Source organism: Eschrichtius robustus, chromosome 5, assembly GCF_028021215.1.
Source record: "Eschrichtius robustus isolate mEscRob2 chromosome 5, mEscRob2.pri, whole genome shotgun sequence".
Lineage (NCBI taxonomy): Eukaryota > Metazoa > Chordata > Mammalia > Artiodactyla > Eschrichtiidae > Eschrichtius > Eschrichtius robustus.
Window position 1 is genome coordinate 3,178,414 of NC_090828.1, and position 25,559 is coordinate 3,203,972.

At 37.4% G+C, this 25,559-nt stretch overlaps 1 protein-coding gene across 1 annotated transcript; it reads right to left on the reverse strand.

Moving 5' to 3' along the window:
* Positions 1-1,361: 1,361 nt before the first annotated feature.
* Positions 1,362-25,559, reverse strand: RBM44 (RNA binding motif protein 44). Its single transcript, XM_068543713.1, has 15 exons — positions 25,490-25,559; positions 21,264-22,873; positions 20,917-20,975; positions 19,171-19,347; positions 18,349-18,532; positions 18,231-18,253; positions 18,015-18,099; positions 15,962-16,076; positions 15,259-15,387; positions 14,508-14,587; positions 14,331-14,404; positions 12,310-12,601; positions 7,521-7,666; positions 7,241-7,385; positions 1,362-1,465 (listed from the first exon to the last, which is right to left on the reverse strand). Exons 1-14 carry the CDS (start codon positions 25,557-25,559, stop codon positions 7,262-7,264), a joined length of 3,168 nt encoding a protein of 1,055 aa, XP_068399814.1. The 3' UTR covers positions 1,362-1,465; positions 7,241-7,261.

Here is a 25,559-nt window from a genome sequence, read left to right on the forward strand (position 1 = left end):
ATTAATTTATTTATTTTTGGCTGCGCTGGGTCTTCGTTGTTGCACACAGGCTTTCCCTAGTTGTGGTGAGTGGGGGCTACTCGTCGTTGTGGTGCGCGGGCTTCTCATTGCGGTGGCTTCTCTTATTGCGGAGCACAGGCTCTAGGCACACGTGCTCAGTAGTTGTGGCACACGGGCTTAGTTGCTCCGCGGCATGTGGGATCTTCCCGGACCAGGGCTCGAACCCATGTTCCCTGCATTGGCAGGCGGATTCTTAACCACTGCGCCACCAGGGAAGTCCCCCCCCCCCCCAATTTTTTTTTAACATCCTGGAACCCAATTTCTGGTAGACGTTTGGACTGGGTCTGGTAATAACCGGAGACAAACTAATATACGAAATAAGCCCAAAAAGTCCATGAAAGAGGAAAAATTTGAAATCCAATAGTTTGATCTATAGCCTTACTGTCCATTTGTATTCCATATAAACACTGGTAGGTAATTTACACTTGGAAAATGCCACCAAACCTGCAGAAAGTACTAAATTTTACTATAGATTCTACCTTTATTAAATATAAGTACACCAAATATAAATGTTAAATGGGTAACTTTTAATCAAGCAATACCAACTAAATATTGAATGCTCTAAACATTGTAAACTGAAGAAGAAAATGCATATTTGTTCATCTTACTACTAGCAAAACTCCAACTTTAAACAGTATGTTACTTTTAAAAGTAAGCAATTAAAGAAATTTATGTTATCAGATAAAGCATAAAATTAGGTCTTGAAAATTGTTCCGATTTACACTCTAACCTAATACAACAGAACTTATTACAAAAATGAACATAATATGGTGACCATTTAAATTTAAGTACTTTACCAAAGTTCACTCTTCCTAGTGAAAGCAGGGAAAATACATCTAAATGTTTAATACTAAAGTCATAAAAATGCATTAAATGTATACAACAGTAATTTAACTCTCTTGGAAACTTAAAAATATACATATTCCAAAATGTATATCTATAGACTCAGTTTATTTGCTATCCTATGGTCCAATATAAGAGTCTTAAAGACAACTGAAAAGTAGAACTAAGGACTTCAGATAAATTATATTTTTCATATATGAAATAATAATAAACCTTTTCTTGGTCAACATTTAAAAAACTGATTTAACACAGAGTTTTAAAAATGACACCATTTCTGTTTCTGATCCAAAACATACAGCTTCAAGTCTCTAAGTAACAAGTTTGAAATATAAAGTTTATAAACATTAAAAATTATCTTTTAATTTTATATAGAGAGATCTTTATATTGTAGAAACAACAGTTGCTAGAGTTTAAGAGAGGGCTATATAAAGTAGAATATTATAAACAGCTAAACCCATTTACCAAGCCTATTTAATTGCATCGTTTTGCTGTTACCACAATTTTTTCCTAAGTGCTGTAGAATATTCTCTGCAGGAGGGAACTCATGCTTTCCAAAGAAATTCTATAGGTCAAGAAAAGAAGGAAGAAATAAATAAAATGTGCTATGCTAAATCTAAATTCCAGAAAAGTATATAGTTATCAGTACACTCTACTAAACCAATCATTGTAATTAAACTGATTTATCATATAAATGAATATCATATATACTTATTTACCATTAAGTTCTACCCCTTGACTAAGCATATCACTAAACTCAGTAAATACTCAGAAGTGGAACTGTTGGATCATGTGATAATTGTAGTTTAATATTTTGAGGAAGTGTCATACCATTTTCCACAGTGGCTGCACTATTTTACATTCCCATCAGCAATGCACAAAGTTTCCAATTTCTCCACATCCTCACCAACATTTGTTATTTTCTGGTTTTTGGGGGGGATACCAGCCATTCTAATGGGTATGAAGTGGGTATCCCATTGTGGGTTTTTTGAATAAATTTATTTTTGGCTGTGTTGGGTCTTCGTTGTTGCGCGCCGGCTTTCTCTAGTTGTGGCGAGCAGGGGCTACTACTCTTCGTTGCGGTGTGTGGGCTTCTCATTGCGGTGGATTCTCTTGTTGCAGAGCACGGGCTCTAGGCACGCAGGCTTCAGTAGTTGTGGCACGTGGGCTCAGTAGTTGTGGCTTGCAGGCTCTAGAGTGCAGGCTCAGTAGTTGTGGCGCACAGGCTTAGTTGCTCCACGGCACGTGGGATCTTCCCGGACCTGGGCTCGAACCCGTGTCCCCTGCCTTTGCAGGTGGATTCTCAACCACTGCGCCACCAGGGAAGTCCCCCCACCCCCACCCCCTGCCCACCATTGTGATTTTGATTGCATTTCCTTAGTGACTAGTGATAATGAGCCTATTTTCATGTGCTTATTGGCCATTTGCATATCTTCTTTGGAGAAATGTCTATTCAAATCCTTTGTCCATTTTTAAATTGGGTTTTTGTTTTTGTTGTTGAGTTGTAAGTATTCTTTATATATCTATATAGATTATTTAGATAGGTAGATATAGATAAATATATGATAGATATAGATATAGCTATATTCTTTATATCCTTATCAGATAATATGGTTTACAAATATTTCCTCTTATTCTGTGGGTTGCCTTTTCACTGCTGATAATGTCCTTTAATGCACAAAAGTTTTAAATTTTGATGAAGTTTAATTTATCTATCTTTTCTTTTGTTGTCTGTTATTGGTGTCATACCCAAGAAATCAATGCCGTGAAGCTTCTCCTCTGTGTTTTCTTTTAAGAGTTTTATAGTTTTAGGTCTTACGTTTAGGTATTTGATCCATTTTGAGTTAGTTTTTGTATACAGTGTAAGGCAGGAGTCCCCAGCCTTTCTGGCACCAGGGATTGGTTTCATGGAAGACAATTTTTCCACGGGGGTGGGGTGGGGGAGGGAGTGGGATGGTTTAGGCGGTAATGCGAGTGATGGTTTAGGAAGTAATGCAAGCGATGCGGAGCAGCAGATGAAGCTTTGCTAAGCTAGCCCGAGGCTCACCTCCTGCTGTGCGGCCTGGCTCCTAACAGGCCATGGACCGATACTGGTCCCCGGGGGTTGGGGAACCCTGGTGTAAGATAAGGGTCCAACTCTACCCCAGAGATTACAACTATACTCTATTTATCAAAGTCTGATATCAACTGACCCATGTGTAGAAAACAATTAACACAGCAGGCCTGAGATGACAGTCATCCGTACGTAGAAAGACCTGCTTGCAAGACACCTCCCTGGTGTCTAGGAACTTAGATTTCAGGAGGGTTCCCACCAATCCTAGTAGTGATAAGGGTGGCTCACTGTGCCAAAACTGTATAAACAATGTAGTTTGTGCTGAACAGCTGCTTTCCTTCTGAGAGTCTGGAACTTTTGGTACATGCTAGATGGTGGGTACCTATGTGCCCAGCCTCCAACAAAAATATTAGGCACTGAATCTCTAATGAGGGTAGACAACATTTCATATGAGTTGTCATAACTCATTACTTGAGGAAACAAGCATGTCTTATGTGACTCTACTCGGGGGAGGACTCTTTGAAGCTTGTGCCTGATTTCCTCCAGACATCACCCTATGTGCCTCTTCCCTTTGCTGGTTTTGCTCTGTATCCTTTCATTGCCATAAGTCATAGCCATGAGTACAACTATATACTGAGTCATGTGAGTTCTCCTAATGTATCACTAAGCCTTGGGGGTGGTACTGGGGACCCCCGACACAGGACATTTTACCTTCTTCCCAAGCTACAAGGTGCTCAGAATAGTTGCAGTACTTAATCCTCTCTCAATTTATATGCTACTATTGTCATACATGTTAATTATGTTAGACCCTATAAAATACCATTATTGTTTTATACAGTATTAGTTGATATAAACATTTTGATCTTCAGTACATCTGCATCTCTGACCTTTCATCTAAAATCACTGTCCTTCTTCCTAGAAAACACTCTTTAGTATTTTCTTTAATACAATGGGTCTTCTAAGTAACAAATTATCTTAGTTTTTAATTGGGTAAAAATATATTTATTTCATTTATTCTTGAAGGCTCTTTTCCTGAGTATAGAATCCTAGTTGGTAGAATTATTTGGTGGCTTCTGTTGAGAAGCAGATGTCAGTTTAATTGTTGCACTCTTAAGGTAAATTTTTTTCCCTCTAGCTGCTTTATAGATTTTTTTTGCTTTGAGTTTTCAAGAAGTTTTTCTGTGTGTGTGTGTGTGTGTGCATGTACTACCTTTTATTTCTCTTGTGTATCCCTTATTCATAAAGCTTTGGGGCTCAATACATGGTTTTGATTGACTTTCAGCAGCTTTGCATGGTGGTCACAAGGACGATATTCAGGCAGTTTTTCTGATGCACTGAAGCCTTACTTTTCCTGCTTGGGATTTGAAAGGGCTTTACTACATTTCTGGCTTAATTTTTTTCATCATTTAAAAATTTTTTTCAAATATTGTATCTCCCCAATTTTCTCCCTCTTCTTTTTTGGTTAAAACTCCAGTTGCACAAATAATTAGGCTTTCTCGGTACGTCTTTATGTTTCTTACCTTCTCTTTTGTGTTTTCCATCCTTTTACCTGTGTGTGTCATTCCATAATTTTTCTGACCTTTCTAATTCTCTAATTTGTCTAATATGCTGTAGAACCTATTAACTGAGTTATTCATTTAAGTAATTCTATTTTGTATTAATGGAATTTCCATTTTAAAAATATTTCCAGTCTTATACTAGAATTCTCAATGTCTTTTGTCTCCTTGAACATAATACATCTGAATTAATTAGCTTTTGCTGTGTAACATCACCTTCAAAACTTAGTAGCGTGAAACAATGACCACCTATTTAGCCTCTAATTTTGCCAGTTAGCAATGGGCTGGACTCATTTTGGTGATTTGTCTTATCTTGGTTGGGCTCACTCATGCATCTTTGGACAGCTGCCAGGTTGGGTAGGTTATCTGCTGATCTATGCTAGATTCTGTCACATGTTTAAGGGCAGCTGGCTGTAGGCTGGAATGTCTTAGCTATCCTCCATGTACAGTTGGTCCTCCATATCTGTGAGTTCTGCATCTGCAGATTCAACCAACCTTGGATTGAAAATATTTGAAAAAAAAAATTCCAAAAAGCAAAACTTGAATTTGCTGTGTTCTGGCAACTGTTTACAGCATTTATATTGTGTTTACAGCATTTATATTGTATTTACAACTATTCACATAGTATTTACAATTGTATTAGGTATTACAAATAACCTAGAGATGATCTAAAGTATACGGGAGGATGTGTGTAGGTTATATGCAAATATTACGCCATACTACGTAAGATATTTGGGCAACCTCAAATTTTGGTATCCGCGGTGGGTGGGTGTGGGGGGAGGTCCTGGAACCAATCCCCCATGGATGCTGAGGGGTGGCTGTAGCCTCTTGTCCTCTAGCAGGCGCCCTGGGTGTCTCTATGTGGCTGCAGCAAATTTCCGAGAGAGCAGAATGATCAAGGGCTCTTGAGGACCAGGCTTGGGAATGGCATAACTTGTCAAAGCAAGTGAAAAGGTCAGCCCAGATTCAGGGGGGTGGGAAAACAGACTCCACTTCCTGATCAGAGGAGCTTCCAAGTCACACTGCAAAGGGGCCTGGTTATAGGGAAAGGAGTAATTGTGGCTGTTTTTGCAAACAATCTATCACATACAAGTATGGTTTTTAAAAGTGTGTCTGGGGGCTTCCCTGGTGGCACAGTGGTTAAGAATCCGCCTGCCAATGCAGGGGACACGGGTTCGAGCCCTGGTCCGGGAAGATCCCACATGCTATGGAGCAACTAAGCCCGTGCGCCACAACTACTGAAGCCCGTGTGCCTAGAGCCCGTGCGCCACAACAAGAGAAGCCACTGCAATGAGAAGCCCGCGCACCACAACAAAAGAAAGCCCACGCGCAGCAACGAAGACCCAACACGGCCAAAACTAACTAAATAAAATAAATAAATTTATTAAAAATAAAAAAGTTTGTCTGATAACTCAATTAGCTGGAGTCCCTGTGGGTAATTTCTATTACCTGGTGTTCATGCTAGTTTTCATTCATGTGGTCTTATTTCATTTATGATTAGTTATTTTTGATTGTGTACTCTTATTTACAAAATTATTAGTATGTGCAACAATTCTGGTAGAAACAATTTGAGGCCTAAAATGATACTACCTTGTTCCAGAGGAGTCCTACCTTCGTTCCTTCTAGGCGCATCTGGCAGAACTGGTAACCCCAGATCATCTCAGTCTAACTTAGGTTCTGGAGCTGAGTTACAGTTCCTCAGAGGAACGACCTACTTCTGGTTCAATCACTCCTGGAGGAGAGTAACCCACCGGTGTCCCAGCTCTACTGCTGAGGCCCCACCCCCCTGGCTTCAGTGTTATCAGAAGGGTCCCTTAAACTCCTAGCTGTCCCACCTGCAAACAGTACTGGGGGAAAGTGGTCCCAAACAATGGGCATATTTCCCGGAGACTAATCTTCTCTTACACTGGCCAAATAATTTATAGTATCTTGACAGTTCTCCAGTGCCTTCAAGCAGATGTCTTTATAGTTATTCAGCTTTTCTAACTGTTCTCCATGGAAAGTTGGCTTTACTCACCTGGACAACTATAACTGGAAACAAATCCCCAACCATTATTTTATAAACAGGGATTCTATGTTTGTGTGTGGTAATTTAAAAATACATACACAAATTCTTTGATACACCTATCTTCAAAAGCATGGACTGCACGTAGTGACTTGCATCTGATGGAATGTGGCAGAAACGACAGAGTGTGACTCCTGAAGTTAGGTCACAGAAGATACTGCAGCTTCCATCTTGCTCTCTCTCTCTCTCTCTGATGGCTCTTGCTCTGAAGAAGCCAGGTGTCATGTTGTAAAGACACTCAAGCAGCCCTATGGCAAGGCCCCTGTGGTGAGAGACAGAGGCCTCCTGCCACCAGCCATGGGAATGAGCCATCTTACAAACAGGTCTTCCAGTCCCAATCAAGCCTCCTGATGACCACAGCCCAGGCCAACATCTTGACTGCAACAGCATGAGAATCGCTAAGCTAAAACCACCCAGCTACGCCATTCCTGAATCCTGACCTGCGAACTCTGAGATGATAAATGTTGTGTAAGCCAAATAATTTTGGGGTCATTTAACATTACCCCAAACAGTTTTGCATTAATAGTTTACAAATACAGTATGCTTGTTTTTAGCTTTTATGTTATTTTATTATTTTCAATATAATATTATTTTTATTTGAAAAGAAAATGGAATCCATAGCTTAAAATGTTTACTATTTAAATACGAAAGGTATGACTGACTTACCTCTTATTGCTTCTTTCATACCTAACCGGAAGCAGAGTTTTCCAAAACAGAGGAAGTCATCCTCACAATAGCATTAACAGACAGGCCACTGAGAGAGCCTTTATGATGCATTCTAACCTCCTGAAGAGCGTCTATAATGTGATCTCTGTGCCAAAGGAAGACACGCATGAGCATCTGCCCTTTCCAAAGCAGCACATTCTAGATATGGCTAAGGTACTGAAAGGAACGGTAGTTTACACACAACTTATAAAACCACTTAAAATGTAATTGTAGTCACTACCTGCCAGCTTTCGGATGTAGTTCAGCCAGTCTCTTCATGATCTTGGTAAAGCTACCCAGGTTCAATGTATTTGGAGGTACAAATTGAATAGGTGCATCAGGTAGTAATTTAGTGGATTCAATCTGTCTACAATTCTTCTTGATACCCTAAATAAACATTTTTAAAGTTTTATTTAAGTCAGTAACGATTACATAGAGATAATCCAGCTTATTCTAAATTTAAAAATTACAAATAGTAAAATCAAAATTCCTAAGATATTTACTTTGATTTGGGATTATTTTTTCTACCAAGTAAATTTACTTGAGATGTATTCAGGGCTATTTATTTAAAAAATGCCAAATACATGATGAAGTATAATATACAGGCTATGTCGAAATCAGCTTTTCTCAAACAGGATTCTCATCTGATCCACGGAACACAAAAAATGATGTTAACTATTTTCTCAATTTTCCCTAAGATAGGACATAACTATTCCATTCTAGATGCATAGGAGAGAGAGTCATTTGCTATATACAATGGGTATCTTAGGCTTAGGGCATGAAGGCTGAATTCTCTTACCCAACCTGACAGAAAGGCTGGCCTACAAGGTAATTATATGTACATATTTATATAGTATATTCTATATCTTATTTACTAAATGTTTAATGTACACAAACTATATGCCCAGAACATGCTGGAGTCGGGGTGGGGAAACTAGTGCTATAAAAAAGAACCTCCATCACTTATGTATCTTATAATTCAACTGAAGAGACAAAATTAAAATGATCAATTAATTACTATTAACCATGAAAGTAGGATATAAATTATATGAAACCACTGTACATCCCATAAAAGTTCAACAAAGGAGGAGCTGCTACTTGCAAACCTAGATGAAAAGTCAGGGTAAGATATACAAAATATTACATCTGTCACATCAGAATATTACATATTTTACTTATTTGCTTATTGCCTTATCTCCTTCATTAGATTTAAGCTCTGTAACAGCACAGATTTTTGTCTGTTTTGTTCATTGCTACTTTCCCAGTGCCTACAATAGTGTACACAGTTGGTGTACTGTTTACTGAATAAATAAATTTTGGGATACAATAGTTTAAATAGTAGTTGAAACCACAGAGAGGATGGGTTTCCCAAGAAAGAGCCAAACTGCTAGTAAACAACAGTAGCTACTATTTACGGAGTACATTCTCCATGACAGGCACTGTTCCAAAGAATTTTCTGAATTAAACTCATTTAAAGCTCACAACATTTGTGAGGCAGGAACACTTATCCCCATTTTATTTTTTATTCTTTTTTAATAAATTTATTTATTTATTTATTTTATTTATTTATGGCTGCATTGGGTCTTCGTTGCTGCATGTGGGCTTTCTCTAGTTGTGGCGAGCGGGGGCTACTCTTCGTTGCGGAGCATGGGCTTCTCATTGTGGTGGCTTCTCTTGTTGCAGAGCACGGGCTCTAGGAGCGCGGGCTTCAGTAGTTGTGGCACTCGGGCTCAGTGGTTGTGGCTCGCGGGCTCTAGAGTGCAGGCTCAGTAGTTGTGGCGCACGGGCTTAGTTGCTCCGTGGCATGTGGGATCCTCCTGGATCAAGGCTCGAACCCGTGTCCCCTGCATTGGCAGTCAGGTTCTTAACCACTGCGCCACCAGGGAAGTGCCTATCCCCATTTTAAAATAAGGAAGCTCAGACACAGAGGGCAGTAACTCGCCCAGCCCATGAGTAGGTATCAAAGCCAAGTTATGAATCTGTTGTTCTTAATCATCACTACCTCTTATTATAGACAATAAATATTTTCTAAATGAATGAATATAATGAAAAAATGTTGAGAATCTGAGAAGAAAGGTGACAAGAAACTGCTAGAAAAGTAAGAGTATAGTTTAACAAAGACAGCAGTAAGAGCTGCCCTGTCCACACACTCTAAGACAACATACTCCTACCCTAGCCCATGGTGCCCTATTTATTTATGACACACAACCTTCCCTCTACCAACTCCATGACCTGCTTCCTCAGCTAACAAGACCAAGAGTGGTGTTACCTGAACTCACGAACACCAAAATCATGGGTTGGATCAGATTCCCTGTCTAAAGAATGTGGAATTGGAACACAGAGCAAATGAGTTAGTCAAATGATAACAGGAGCTTGAACTGAAAAGTACTGTAGAGTTAGAATTAAGCAAAATAAAGCCTAATGGAGGAAGAGAGAAGTCATGAGCAGACACAGAAAGCCAGCGTGCAGAGAGAAACAGGAGGATGGAGCTTACAGGGATGCAGAGGCAAGAAACCAGGGGCACTACCTGAGAGAGGCAGGGAGGAGCCATAGCTCCCAAATCTCCAGCTCAAGCGCCCTTGTAGCCTGACTGCAGTTTGTTTCCTTCCTTCCTATTGTGGATTGAGGTTATGCACCCAAAAACCCATCCTAAACACGAAGTGTCACTGAGACGAAAGGAAAAGAGTTGAAAGAAAGGAATGACCGGCACCAAATTGACTAAGTGGTCAAAAAGAAGGTAGATAGGGAGAAAGACCAATAAAAACCTCACTAGTGACTATAGAAAGAGCACTGTAAATAAAATTTTAGAGATTGGGGTCAGATTATTAGGATGAAGAAACAATCAAAGAAACCCAGACATTGGGTATAAACTACTTGTTTGCGAAGTTTGGCAGGAAAAACACAGAACAAATAAGGACGGTAACTTCAAAAGAATGAAGTCAAGTGAAAATGTTGTTTGGATTAAGAAGAGTTGTGCATAACTGTGAGTGGAGAAAGGTCTGTGAGTAAAGAAATGGCACTAATGGTACAGAAAAATAATGGGATAACTCCAGGAATTAGGAAAGGACGGGGTAAAGGACATAGGGAAAAGAGATCCCTTTACCTTATTCTTAAGGAAAAAAACAAAATTCATTTATTCAACAAATATTTATTCTTTCATCCATTTATTAAAAAGGAATTTTCTCTGATCTGTAGAGTCAAACTAATTCCAGTAAAAATCCAAGGACTTCTTTAATAGATAGTGACAAGCAGAATTATGAAATTTATACAGAAAGGCAAAGAGACTAGAATAGCCAAAATAAATTTTGAAAAAGAATGAAGTTGGACTTACTATTTCAAGACTTACTATAAAGCTATTATGATCAAGACAGTGTAGTACTGGTGGAAAGTTTAAGAGCTAGAAGAGAACAGAGAGTCTAGAAATAGATCCACACAAATATGGTCAACTGATTTTTGACAGAGGCACAAAGATAATTCAGTGGAGACAGGATAGGCTTTTCAACAATGATGCTGGAACAATTCCATACACAAAACAAAAACACAACCAAAAAACCAAAACCACCTCAATTCATATCCCACACATTATAAAATTGACTCAAAATCTTTGTGACAATGGGTTATGCAAAGATTTCTTAGACACAACATTAAAAACACAAGTTAAGGGACTTCCCTGGTGGTGTGGTGGTTAAGAATCCGCCTGCCAATGCAGGAGACATGGGTTCGATCCCTGGTCCAGGAAGATCCCACATGCTGCAGAGCAACTAAGCCCGTGTGCCACAACTACTGAACATGTGCTCTAGAGCCCGCGAGCCACGACTACTGAAGCCTGTGCACTGCAATGACCAAGCCCATGCGCTGCAGCTACTGAAGCCCACGCACTCTAGGGTCCTCATGCCGCCAACTACTGAGCCGGCATGCTGCAACTACTGAAGCCCGCACGCCTAGAGCCCGTGCTCCACAACAAGAAGCCACCGCAACGGGAAGCCCACGCACTGCAACAAAGAGTAGCCCCCACTCGCCACAACTAGAGAAAGCCCGTGCGCAGCAACGAAGACCCAACACAGCCAAAAAAACCACAACAAACAAAAAAACCCCCACAAGTTAAAAAACAAAAAATCAACAAATTGCAATTGGTTAAAAATTAAAACTCCTGCTCTGAGAATGACACTACTAAAAGAATGAAAAGACAAAGTACAGGCTGGGAAAACGTATTTGCAAATTACATACCTATCTGATAAATGATTTATATTCAGAATATAAAAAACTCTCAAGAACTTAGTAAGAAAATGCATAAAGCTAAGTGAAAGAAGCCAGACTAATAAGGCTATATAATATTCTACTCACAGGAGATTCTGGAAAAGGTAAAATTATAAGAACAGAGCACAAGAGAACGTTGTGGAAAGATGGAACTGTTCTATACCTTGATTGTGATGGTGGTTACATGCCTGTGGCATATGTCTAAACTCACAGACAGCAAAAAGGGTGCATTTTACTATATGTAAACTTAAAAAAATCTATGGAATGCCTATAGGATGCCAGGCATTTTGCTGAGCAGTGGAGAGACAAGAGTGAATAAGTCAACCTTATCACCTTCCATGTGGCGTTTAAAACCTCAATGTGGTAAAGATGAGAGCATGCATAATAAAATGACTATATTTTATGGTTTAAATAATTATGAGATGAGGTTAGCTGTGAAAAAAAGAATGATGAAAGTGTTAAGTAGCTACTTATAGAGTAACACTATCCAAGAATAAAGAGATACAAAGACTGAAAAGCACTGGCAGAGAGCCTAGTTACAGAGAAACGTTGTCTCTCCGCGGCTACGCCTGTAAAGATCTGTGCTTCCTCCAGGGACGACTGGGGTTGTACAAGAGCAGGTTAGGGCGGATCCACTGTTAGAAACAATTCAGACTAATGTCCTTATTCCCACTGCAAGACTGCTGTCCTAGAGTTATTTGTCCGACAAAGCTACTTATCGCAGTATAGTGTATATATGAAGACCATTTAAGGGCTTGATCAAGAAAACTAACCTTTTGGTCAAAAGGGAAAAACTCACTGTCTTGCTCAGATCCCAGCTGCTGCCTCGGCCTAGTTCTAGGCAATCTAGAAATAGAGGAGGCTGAATTGATTTCTTTGCTGATGTTTTTCTCCAAATTATTGAAACTAACTTTATTTCCATTTTTGGACCAAAGTGGTGATGTATATTCTCCAGGAGTTTTGACAAGCCGCACATTTACTGATTTCCCATTTATTTCTATACCATTCATTTCTTTCACAGCCAGCTTTGCATCACTGTTTTTTTTTAAAGCAAGAGATGCATATCTAAAATATAAAAGCAGAAAACCAAAAGGTTCTTTGTTAATGACTTTAAATGGCCTCAAACTTCATTGTGTAACTACTGGCTAGCATATATCTTTTATAAGAATAACTGCTCTTAAAAATAAAAGTTACTCTACTTACCTTGGGATCAGGAAGAATATTAAGATAACTAAATACAAAAAATTAAAGATGGGAAATAAAAGGTAGTTAGTATTTCTTCTGAATTATCACCTGTTAATTTTATATTAAAATGTAATGTAACATTTGCAAAGCTGATATATGACACAGTTGCACAGATTAGTGTTCTCGGGACAACTGGTTATCCATACCAAAAAATTAAAATTAATCCCTATACACAAACATAACCTCCAGATACAGCGAAGGCGTAAAGGTGAAAGGCAAAATTTAAAAACATTTAGCAGAACACAGAAGAGAATGTCCTTATGGCCTTGTAGTGAAAAAATATGCAGTCCAAACAGAGTTGGAAAATCTAACCAGAATTTTGGCCATAAAATTGAGAAAGCTGGGCAAGAGCCATCCTTCTGAAAGTGCCAGCTCCAGATGGTGTCAATGGAAGGATATATACCAAATCTGAAGAGCAGTTGCCTTCAAAAGATGGGACTATGGATAAATATTTATAACCTCCTTACACTTTTGTATTTAACTGTACTTCCTAAATTTCCACACACAATGTGTAATATTTCAAAGTAATAAAAAACCATAAAGTTTCCTTTTTTCCAAAGGATTCAACAAGACACTAAAAGAATCTTTCACATCAAGTAATACTCCTAGGAGTACAACACTACTTTAATATAATGAAATATATTAACAATATATTAATTAATAGGTCCAAGAAAAGCATATGGTCTTAAGTGAATCCATTTAAGACAAAATTAAACACTTATTTTTAATAAATTTCAACCCAACTACAAATAGGATCCTTTTTTAATTTATAAAGATTTTCATATCTGAAATAAAGAGCTATCATTTTTTGTGATAAAATAGTAAAGGCATTTCCATTAAGCTATCACCATTCTTATTTGATACTTTTGAATGTTCTGATAATGTCACAAAACAGGAAGTAACAACACACATACTGGAAATGACTATATGTAGATGATATAGCCATCTACCTAATATAATAAAAAAGCATCAACTAAAAAGTAATTAAAATAAAAAAATAATAAAATTAAATATAATTTTCTGAGTACCTACTATATGCCAGCCTTTATTTCTACTGGTTTACTTATTTATCTCATGATAGTTCCACAGTAATGCTATGTAGGTACTATTATTATCCTCACTTTATAGGTAGAGCCTCAGATACAGAAAGGTTAAGTAACTTGCCCAAACGTATTCATCACGTTACTGACGAAGCTGAGACGTGAACCCAAGCCATCTGCTGCAGAGCCCGTTCTCTTAACTAATGCACTCGACTGCCCCCATGAAATGGTATGAAACAAGATAACTGCAGAAAAATCAATAACTCTCCTATATCTCATATTAGTAACAAGTTAAAAAGTATGATGAAAGAAAGATTTAATTAAGAACAGCACCAATTAATGACTGTAGCTATTTGTCAACGTGTATCCCTCTACTAGGCTGGGAAACGCCTGCGGGAATGGCGCCTGGCTTAATCACCACTGTGGTTCACGTTCAGTACAGAACAGACCTCTGTTAGAACCTAGGGCATACCCAGTAAATGTACATTCATTGAATCTGGGAAACATACCTGTAATTAGGAGAAGAATCATAAATTGAAATGTCAGAAATTTCGTATTTCTGGAAATGAGACCTTAAATCAGCCTAAAAGAAGATAAATAAAAGTTTGTGAAAGGTAGAAAAACAATCAAAATATGAACAATTAATAGATTTGAAAGTGAAGCTCAAAAAATAAATCCTGGCATACCTCAGACACTGAAGGGCAGAGACCACCAACATGTATCAAGTAACCTTTATCTCTTCGTAAGGGTTCAACATTCTTCATTTCTGCTTGAAGATAAACATACAACAGAAGATAATCATTATTTTATCAATATTTTTAAGAGAAAATGTGAAAATTGTTAAGTATTTTATTTTTTATTATCAAAGAGATTATTATAAAGTTATTAGCAAATATCAGCACTAGGCTGAAGATTAAGAGCTTGGAGTATAGTTTCAAGATTTCTGGGCTTTAATCATATGTTAAAAACAAAGAGGTTGGACTGATTGATATTTAGTCTCTTGTGGCTCAAAAATGGATCAATAAATAGTTAGTCCTGGCTGCCTGTTGGAAACTGAGAAGCTTTTTCTGTTCACTAGGTACCCCACACCTGCAAAGTGCCTGATGAGGGTTTAGAGGAAAAGAACACCTGAAGGAATACTGATGTTGGACTAGAGTACGGAGAGAGAATGGTGGGCCTCTATCTACTAACTAAATCTTGGATTTAAGCTTTTAGCAGACAGTTTTCTGAAAGAGAAATGAACATTTTAAACTGATTTACTCTTAAAAAAAATGACATCCAAATGGCCAATTTTCTCATTTTTCATATTTATAAAGAAATACAAACAGGAATAAAATATTAAAACAGTGCAATCCTCCAAAATAATACAGAAGAAGACAAGTGCTATTTTATAAATGAGCTAGGTTAGGATTTCTTGGTAAACTGTTAAGAACCAACCTAGTGTAAACTTCGGATCCCCTTTGTCTTGTACTATTTGATTTTCTTGTATTCCTGAGAAGTCAGCTCCTGTCAGGTTCTCTTTAGCATCAAACCAGTCTTCACTTACTTCTCGGTGATTTTTGGAGTCTGAGAAATTGAACACATTAGCAAGGAACTATGTACAATGTTTAACCGTGAGAAATTATCTGAGTGATCTGCTTCCCAGTTTTACTTTAATTAACACTGATTCCTAGCTTATTAAAAGCCTTACTTTTCTGATTTTTAATTATCCTTTATTGAAGAAGAGATTTATCTTTATAGACAGAATAACAGTGAACATCTTTAAAAGCGGGTTAAGCCGTGCTGCAAGTCTTTATTTCACTAAAAAAGGAGCTTTCTCTTCTCATTGAGGACAAAACTAAAGAAAAAACCAAAAAGCCCATACAATTTACAGAGATACAAATTGGACAGAAAAAAGAATTTTCAAAATGGAAAACATGAACCAGAAGAACAAAAGTCTGTATTATTATTTGGCATTATCAGATATATTAAGTAACCTTAAAGATATCAAGTAGATGTAATAAGAACATACTTCACATTCATAATCTGAATGATGCCATTCAATTAAAAATATTTAACTTAACAGATGGGCACGAGGGATATTTTAAATCTTATTATCTGCTTTCTGGCAATGACACAAGACAAACATTTTTATACTGACCTTTATCATCAAGTTTTAGTTGACTAAAGTCTATATCTACGTCACCATTTTTTAAACCATCCTCCTTGGGTGATGTATCTTGTTTAGGATGACTATTGTCAGGTAATAGAGACACCTGAGGATTAAAATAATAAAAACAACAATAATAAATAAGGAGTAACAGTTATTGCACTCTATGTGACAAGCATGCTTCACTGGCATTATTTACCCTCACAACAACAAAGGCTATGAGACAAAATCATTATTGACCCAGTTTATGGGTGAGCAAACTGAATCTAAGTAACCTATTGCTTTATGTCTGTCACACAATGAGAATTATGATTTGAAACTAGTCTATGTATAGTGACTGTATGCTAACACCACCATTATTTAGCAAAGTGTGGCATCCACACACTAGAAGTACCTGAGATGATTTTTGGAGCTGCACATGTAAGTATTTTTCACATTAACATCAACAGTTATATATTTAACGTGTGGTTATATGTACCTTTCATTTATGGGGAGTGATATTTCTTTCTCATACATAATAATAAGTTACTCTTCACAGATTAATTTTTTAAAAGAGGAGAATCATTTAAAAAATACAAAGCAAATAACATTATAGGTAATACCTGGCTATGAAAAATTGTGAAGGTGGTACATAAATAGCTGAAATTTAGAAACACTACACTATACGATGCTGGCTTTCATGCATAACTTAATTTAGTAGGGTGGGTATTAAAATGTAATCCTAACAAAGTAGATATTGTTTTAGAGCCAAAATTAAGATTATAAAAATGTTATATCTGCATCTTGTACTTTTAAAAAGATTTATTGTTCTGCCCAAATAAGCAGGTTACACCATTGCTACCTTTACAATGATGAAAAAAATAAAAAAGTAAAAAACAAAACCCCTCCAGAACATTATATATCATTAAATGGACAAGCTGTTTAAGCAAACTATGTGAGAAATTTGAAGATATAAAAATCTGGCTTTAGACCTGTTAATTCTTTGTGGATAACTGAGATTTTCTTTTCTTAAAGATTAGAACAATGGAATAAATGATTTGCTAAAGTAATTTACTTTTAATCATTTATCTTAATAGAAAGGAATATAAATCAATCAAATATTTATTTCACTTTTGGCTTTGGGATGCATCTTATTGTTTAAGACTACCCAAATAATAATATAACCTCAGGGTTAAGACTAAAGTCAGAAAGCAGAAACAAACTTCAGGGGACTTCCCTGGTGGTGGCGCAGTGGTTAAGAATCCGCCTACCAATGCAGGGGACATGGGTTCGAGCCCTGGTCCGGGAAGATCCCACATGCCGCGGAGCAACTAAGCCTGTGAGCCAAAACTACCGAGCCTGCGCTCTAGAGCCTGTGAGCCACAACTACTGAAGCCCATGTGCCTAGAGCCCGTGCTCTGCAACGAGAAGCCACCGCAATGAGAAGCCCGCACATTGCAATGAAGAGTAGCCCCCGCTTGCCACAACTAGAGAAAGCCCGCACACAGCAATAAGACCCAACGCAGCCATAAATAAAAATTTTAAAAAAAAAAAGGAAACAACCTTCAGTTTTCCTACTCCATTGACAATGGGATATAACTCATGTTTCTGTATCACTTCACAGTTTGCAGAGTGCTCTTACACAGACTGTCATCTGACAAACATTTCCTTGGAACAAGAGAGATTAAGAAAACCTATGAAAGGCACTTAAAAATTATTTTCATCATTTCAGCAAAGGAGGAGTGAAAACTTTGCCCTGTCTAAAATAAATGGGGAAAAAAAATAAATGGGATATTATTATTTTAACTAATTAATTAATTATTTTTGGCCGCGTTGGGTCTTCGTTGCTGTGCGCAGGCTTTCTTACCCAACATATACTACTGACACCCGTTTGGTCAGGACATTATGCTCCTTCTAATCAGTTATATCCCTCAAATGGTAGTACACAAAATAAGCCAGCTGAGTGAAAAGAAGGATGTGAGAGCTTCTAAAAATTATAGTTTACTTTGTGCAAGCCATAAGATTAAAGATTTACACTTGTTGAACTACTCTAAAAAAATCTCACTTGAGAGAGTGTCTTTTTCAGGCTCGAAGAACCATCAACATCACGGGTACTTTGATTATCTAGTTCAGAATCTGCTCCTGAAAAGCTAGACAGATAAACATTTCATTAAAGCATTTATCAATGTTCCGAATAAGGACCAAAACACAGAGCAAAGTTAGCTGAATTAGCAATGTTTAAGATCTAATGAATTCTAAATTAGATAAAAACATAGCTTACGTATGTGATTCTTCTTTCATTAGCTGGAAAGAAAGAGAAGGGAAGAAAAAGCTTTTAGCTTAAGATGTTTTCTGTCTAAATGAAGTAAAAATTTTATTCCTAAAACATAAATACATACCCTGGAAGCAAAAGCAGAGAAGGTAGATAATAATTTTGATTCTACCGACAGTGGAGGCAGCTCTTCCAGTGGTATACCCTTGTTTATCTTTTCTTTCAAATTCACATATCTAACTTTCAAGTCTTCTAAAACTGACAGTAGAGCTGATCCTAATTCCTTCTTAGTAGAATTACTTGATAAATTCCTGTTCAAAAGTTAAGTTCACAAAGCTAAATTATTTAGGCCCAAGCCACCCATTTAAAACTAATGTCAAATTATACACTTAATTCTAACTCTACTAGATCCCTGAAATTTTTTCTTTTAAATGTTTAGTAAAAGAAAATGAATCACAGAAGATGTGTTTTTCCAGGGGCAAGATAAGCAATCCTCAGTATACATACAAGCCAGACAGAATGTGGTCGAATGTCACAAAAAACCCTCCAACTGACTTCATCCAAACTTGGACTTTATAAAGAAACCCTGAATCTGTCTCTTTACTGGATTCATCATGCCAACATGCACTGTTGCCTCTCCATGAAATTAAAATGTACTACTTTTTAAAGTCTGTTACCCCTAGGCCAGTTAACAAACCCAGTTATAATCCACCCCTCTTCTGCCCTTTAAAAATGAAAACTAAAGAAATTTTCTAGAATAAACTTAAAGTTAGTGATAAATTTCTAGGAAGATACAGATTTAAAATTAACAATCACCTATAACTATAAATAGAGAATAACCTTTAAAAATTGTGAGTCACTATGAGGTACACCTGAAACATGTAACACTGTAAATCAACTGTACCTCAATAAAAAAGCAGATAATAAACACACAAACCCTAACAATCACCTATTTAATCCTTCTCTATTTTCCATTACAAGTTTGTAAATATCACTGCAATGGCGACAACACATTTGATAGTGAACATTTAAAAGGTGCAACTCCGCTTTGATGGCTCTCTGAATTATTTGCTGACAGCACTTTGATGGCAAATTCTTCTCCATCTCTTTCGAAAGTTGAGGTTCCCTTTGAAATAAAAAAATTGCATTAGGTAAGATTCCAAACATTTTTCTGTGTTAATGACATACCTCCAGAAACAGATTTAAAATTTCTTACATCTCTCTGTCAAGTTTAAATCAATTTCTACTAAAGACGGAAAGGCTGCAGAAAACAAGGATGTCAAGAGTCAATGCTAAATACATTCTTTGTAGGAGTTCCCTGGTGGCACAGTGGTTAAGAATCCGCCTGCCAATGCAGGGGACACGGGTTCGAGCCCTGGTCCGGGAAGATCCCACATGCCGCGGAGCAACTAAGCCCGTGAGCCACAACTACTGAGCCTGCGTTCTAGAGCCCACGAACCACAACTACTGAGCCCGCGTGCTGCAACTACTGAAGCCCGCGTGCCTAGAACCCGTGTTCCGCAACAAGAAGCCACCGCAATGAGAAGCCCGCGCACCACAACGAAGAGTAGCCCCTGCTCGCCGCAACTAGAGAAAGCCCATGTGCAGCAACGAAGACCCAACGCAGCCAAAAATAAATAAATAAATAAATAAATTTATAAAAAAGATAAATATACTCTTTTTAGAATTCAAGAGAGTAAATAAGTCTCAAATTCATACTTTATTTTACCAAGAAAAGAATTCTAAAGTAAAGTACTAATTTCTCCAGAATCAACAGATTTTTCAGCCCAAATCAAGCACTGGCCAGCATTTTTAAAAGTTATAAACATTCTGGAGGAAAACTGTTTTTAAATGTTATCTTTTAAACAGAAAATATAATTTACATTTTTCTTAATAATAATAATAATGCTTATGTTATTATAAGTAAATATTTTGCTGTTATAACAAAAAACTCCAAAATCACTACTTCTTTGAATGTTAATAGTTCTTCCCTTGCTAATACCTGCCACTTCTAACTATTCTCGATACATCTGCCTCTGGAAACCAACTCTTCTATTTAATTTTATAGGACTGGATACCAGATCAAACTCATTAGAAGAATAAAGGATGAATGAAGGAAAAAGCAAATGATCTCAGAGCATGAAAACCAATTTGACTTCTCAGAGACTTCTCCCTTTCCTCTCCCCCACCACCTGGTTCTCCATGGATGCAAAGTAAATTATACAACGAATTAAAATCAAGATTAAAATATCCCAGTAAAAGTATTTACTTCTTCAAATATATGATGTTTTCCAAATGTGCTATTTTGTTTTGGACTACAGGGGATCAAATGAAAAAAAACGAAAGTAATTAAATCACAGTGTGGGTTTGGGTTGGATAAATAAAGATAAGATGCCATGAGTTTTTCTGAAGGAATTATTCAGACTGAAAGCTCAGTAAGTGGAAAGCTTTAACATTCTACATTGTTCTAATATTTATTTCTTTCAAGGCAAATGGCTGAAGCAGACGATCTCTTTAAGTCCCTCCTGGCTATTATTCAATATGGTTGACGTACCCTACACAAATGGCTGAAGCAGATGATCTCTTCAAGTCACTCCTGGCTATTATTCTATATGGTTAAGTACCTACACGAAAAGCAAATTACTATTTTGATTATTTCCTCATACGTATCTGCAAGCTTGTATGTCTGACTTACCTTTCAGAATGTTTCTTTAAGTCTGTGAAATCAAATGTTTTCCTTAATTCCAGGGAATCCTGAAAACATGATTTAAAATCAAATTAGACATATACGACAGAACAATAATACATGTTGTATCTGGTAAGATGTAAAATCCAACTTCTAACTGACTTTGTGGCAATAGCTGCCAACAGAGAAGAACAGAGTTGGTAGCAATCTATTCACCTTTTTCCTTCATCCAGCATTTTCTCACAAAAGCCTCAGAAACCCCTGATATAGTTCAATGAACCAAAACATTTACATTAGCCTACAGTGCCTCTTTATAAAGTCAAATAAATTTTTATTATTAATCATATTGGTTTTACCTTATTCAGGAAATTTCCCTTCGGTTTTAAACTGTCAACGGAGAGAGATTTCCCCAAAGATCCTTTTGTCATAGCCATCTGTGGATCTTCATTATCTTGACTGTATGCCCAATCTGTGTTACATGCCACACTTCGTTTCTCACTTTGCCACTCACCAGGCCATTTTTTATTCATCATTGTTATCTCAGTGTTGCTTGATGTAGATACTACAGAAGATCTTGCACTCGTCGCCCTGCTTGTTGTGAAACAAGCCCTAAAATCAGTGCTAACATCCACTGTTTGATTAACTGTGACTGTACAACTTGGTACATCCGTCACTGATTTGGGACATGGTCCTTCCATATGGTGAAAGCATGCTTTATTTGTGGTACTGCCATTAGCAGCTTTTAGGGAGCTACCTTCTTCTATTGCCTGGTTATCTCTGATTGCAGACCTTGGTAGAGTAACCGAAAAATCTAAGGCTGGGTTAGGGGTGTTTTGTAGGCTTTTATAACGTGAATACCCACAGGCAGAAATTACTGAATCATCAAAAACAGAGGTCCAGGAAGTTTGACAATCTTTACAGGGCTGGAGTAATGTCTCTAAATCTTTGTCTTGTGGTAATGTGCTTGGATTTTCAAGGTGCTGTAACATTTTTTTCTCAACAACTGGATTTCCACAAAAATCTTTACTTTTAGTTATTTGAGACTTCACTTTGCCAGTACAAATTTTAGTTTTTAATGCTTTTTGAGGGTTCAAGAAACCACTCCTAGATTGAGATTCCTGGTGTTCAAGAGGACTACTCTTTAGTACAATTTCATCAAATACTGTGTGGTACATTACACTAGTGTCTTGTTCCATACACTTTCCATGTTTTGGTTCATGATATTCTCTTAACATAACAGAATTCTGAAATTTGGAGACATGAGGTGAACCTTCTTGTCCATAAACATCAGCTGAATCTAAAGAGGTGCTAGAATTACTTTTTAATTTAACATGATTATCTTCTAGATTGCTAGCACAATTAACTCCATAACCTGAACTTCTCAGTCCCAAAACTTCCAGATTAGATATGTTTAATGTCTTCGTTTGGTCAAAAGGTAAATGGTTATTTATATATTCTTGTTCTTCCGCACTGTGATATTCCTGCTGTGAGTCATCATCTAGATCACGCTTTTGCACATCTTCAGGAGTTTCTTTATAATCATCATCTGAAATCTTGTAGATTCTTTCCGAGCCAACAGTCTTATTACCTCGATGATTCAAAACACCAAAAAACACCTCCTTTCTTTTCTGCATTTCATAATCTAATTCTGAATTTAAATGAATAAGACTTTCATTCTTCAGTTTTGACTCTGAATGATGTATACAGTAGGTTTCATTTAGGAAAGCGTTGTCAATACTACCTTCAAACTCACTTGACTGAGAGTGAGTACTCTCTATCTTAGTATTTGGACTCACAGTAAAAGATGGCTCCGATAACTCTATTTTGTCAATACTGCTGATTTCTTTGTCATTAGCTCTTTTTTCTAATGCCAAGGAATCCCAGTCATTATCAAGAAAAGTCAATTTGGCTTCTTTACAACCATTAGGAGATAACAAATCTTCTTTCTTACGATTAGAAGGCTCATCTGATTTAAAAAAAAAAAAGGATAAAATGTTAGCAGAAACATTACAGAATTTAAACCCAAGACCTTAGATGTAATCTGGCCTAAGCTCTTCCCAATGTAGGAATATACTTTTTACATTATCCATAACAAATATCCCTAAATAGTTGCTGCTATGGACTGAACTGTGCCCCCCTCAAAATTCATATGTGTTGAAACCCTAACTCCCCATGTGGAGACGGGGCCTCTGGGAGGTAATTAAGGCTAGATGAGGTCATGAGGGTGGCACCCTCAAAATGGGATCAGTGCACTTATGAGAGAAGAGACACCAGAGAGCTTGCTCTCTGTTTCTCTCCACCACGTGAGGACACTGCAAGGCGGCGGCCATCTACAAGCCAGGAAGAGAGCCCTTACAAGACCTGACCATGCTGGCACCCCCATTTGGACTTGCAGCTTCCAGAACTGTCGAAAAAACAAATATCTGTTCTTTAAGCCACCTCCGTGGTATTGTGCTATAGTAGCCCCAGCTGACTAAGATAGAAGCTAAGATTCTTCTTGAACTCTTTCAGTGGCAAAGCATTTACTATTTAGAAGGCAGTCATTCCCTTTGTAATCTTTGGGTGCCTCCTAGTGTCCTAATATCAACCTTAGGCACTGCAGAAATAAAACGAAGAAGACATGGGTGCTGTACCATGCTGCTGATTAGCAGGTAAATGCTTAAGAAAGGAGAAGTAGACGTCAGAGAAAACTGTACATTTAAAAAGTGTTTTGAAACAAAATAGTTATTTTAGGCAAATTAAACAGCACTACAAAATTAGCTGGGTGAAAAAACATGGCATTTTCAAGAAATTATAAGCCAGCTTGTCTCGAGTGAAATAGCTCTAAGGGAGTGAAAGGAGCTGTGAACAGAAAGAGGCCTTTTATGATGTGTTAAGGAGTCTGGTTCTTATCCTAAGGCGGAGGACCACTGAAAGCTTCTTAAAAGGGTAGTCATGTGAATGCAACTGAGTTTAGACACCTCTAGCAACAGTAAGAATGAAGGCTTGAAGGGGGAGACTGAAGGGAGACAGACCAAGAGTACAGAAATGGGACTGGAAAAGAAGAGACTGGTAAAAAAGTTCCACAACTGACAAGACTTGGTGGTCAATTAGAAATGGTAGATAAGGGAGAGAGAGATTAGTGGCTTTCAAATACATATTTTTTTTCCTTAAGAACACAATCAGAAACACGTTTTATATCAAGATCTAGCATATATGTGTCTGTATAAGTGAAACAAAAATTTTACAAAACAGTAATTACTCCAATTATGTCCAAAGTATTCTGCTATTTTCTAGTCTATTTCATTTTATTTAAAAAAAATAGCTGATTACAATCAGCTAAGCTGATTTCATGATTCATCAATTAGCTACCACCTGCTTAAATATCTTTCTAGGATAATGCTAAGGGTTACAGCTTGGTATTGCAGATGAATGGGAATATCTGGTGCTAAAGAGATAGGGACTTCATGAAGAGGAGATTTAGAAGATGAAGAGGTAAAGCAAGGGGCTGGGGAGGGAGGTGGAGGGAGAAGATAATGAATTCAGTTCCAGGCAAGTGGAGTTTAAGGTTAGAGATAAAACACCCAGATGTGAATGTCTAATAAGCTGTTATAAATATGGGGTTGGAGCTAAGGAGAGTAGGGTCAGACACAATTATAAACTCATGTGCTGATTGTGTTTTTCTTAGAGATTTGTAGAGTAGTTCATGATATATTCTGGATACTAGGTGTTTGTTTTTCACATTTATAATATAAGTGACTTTCCCCCAGTTTATTGGCTATCTTTTAACTTTTTAAAATATTTTGTCATGCCATGGGCTTTAAGATTATTTAGTTAAATGAATCAGTCTTTTCTTCTCTGACTTCTGGGTTTGTCTCTCTGGCCTTCCCTACCACATGATTATAAAAGTATTCTTCTATAATTTTCCAATTCTTTGTGTGGGTGTATGTGTGTAACACTTAGCCCTTTCACACTATGTAGAATTAATGCTTCTCTCTAGCATGAGGTAGGAATCTAACTTAATTTTTTTCCAAAAAGGATGGTCAGTTGTCCTAATACCATTTGCTGAAAAATCCACTGTTTCCCGTCTGACTTGAAATAGCATTTTTATCACATTCTAGAGTCCTCTTAATAGTTACAACTACATGTATTCATAAGCATATAAAGGTTAGTCAGCTTGCTTTTTATGCCCTTGTTGATTATTCTCTCTTCTACCACTATGACAGAAAGAGAAATTTTAGATCCATGTGAAGAAAAAACATACACAACTTCGGTAGCAGAGGTCAACCTGCCCACTTTCTACTTATTACCCTGAAGGCAACTGTACCTGTCAGTAGTTCCTGAAAGCCTGCCTGGACAAAAACCCTCTCTTCTGGCTCACCTTCTCTCTCCTAAATCTTCCATTTACCTGAGAGAGCCTATGTAGGCTGCCCATATTTACCAAAAATCACCTGAGTCATCTGTCAAGATAAAAACATGCTGAATCTTACCTTACTGGTAGGAAGGCTTAAGATGTAGCAACACTGGAGAGGGAACTATCAAGTCTAATTACATTTAATACCACCTTCCACCCAGAATAAAGCCAACTGGACTAGCTTCTCACCTTTCTGGATGTTCCCATTACTGTGGTAGCCTTTACCAGAAGCTGTCTCAACCACTGCAGTGGCCTGCAT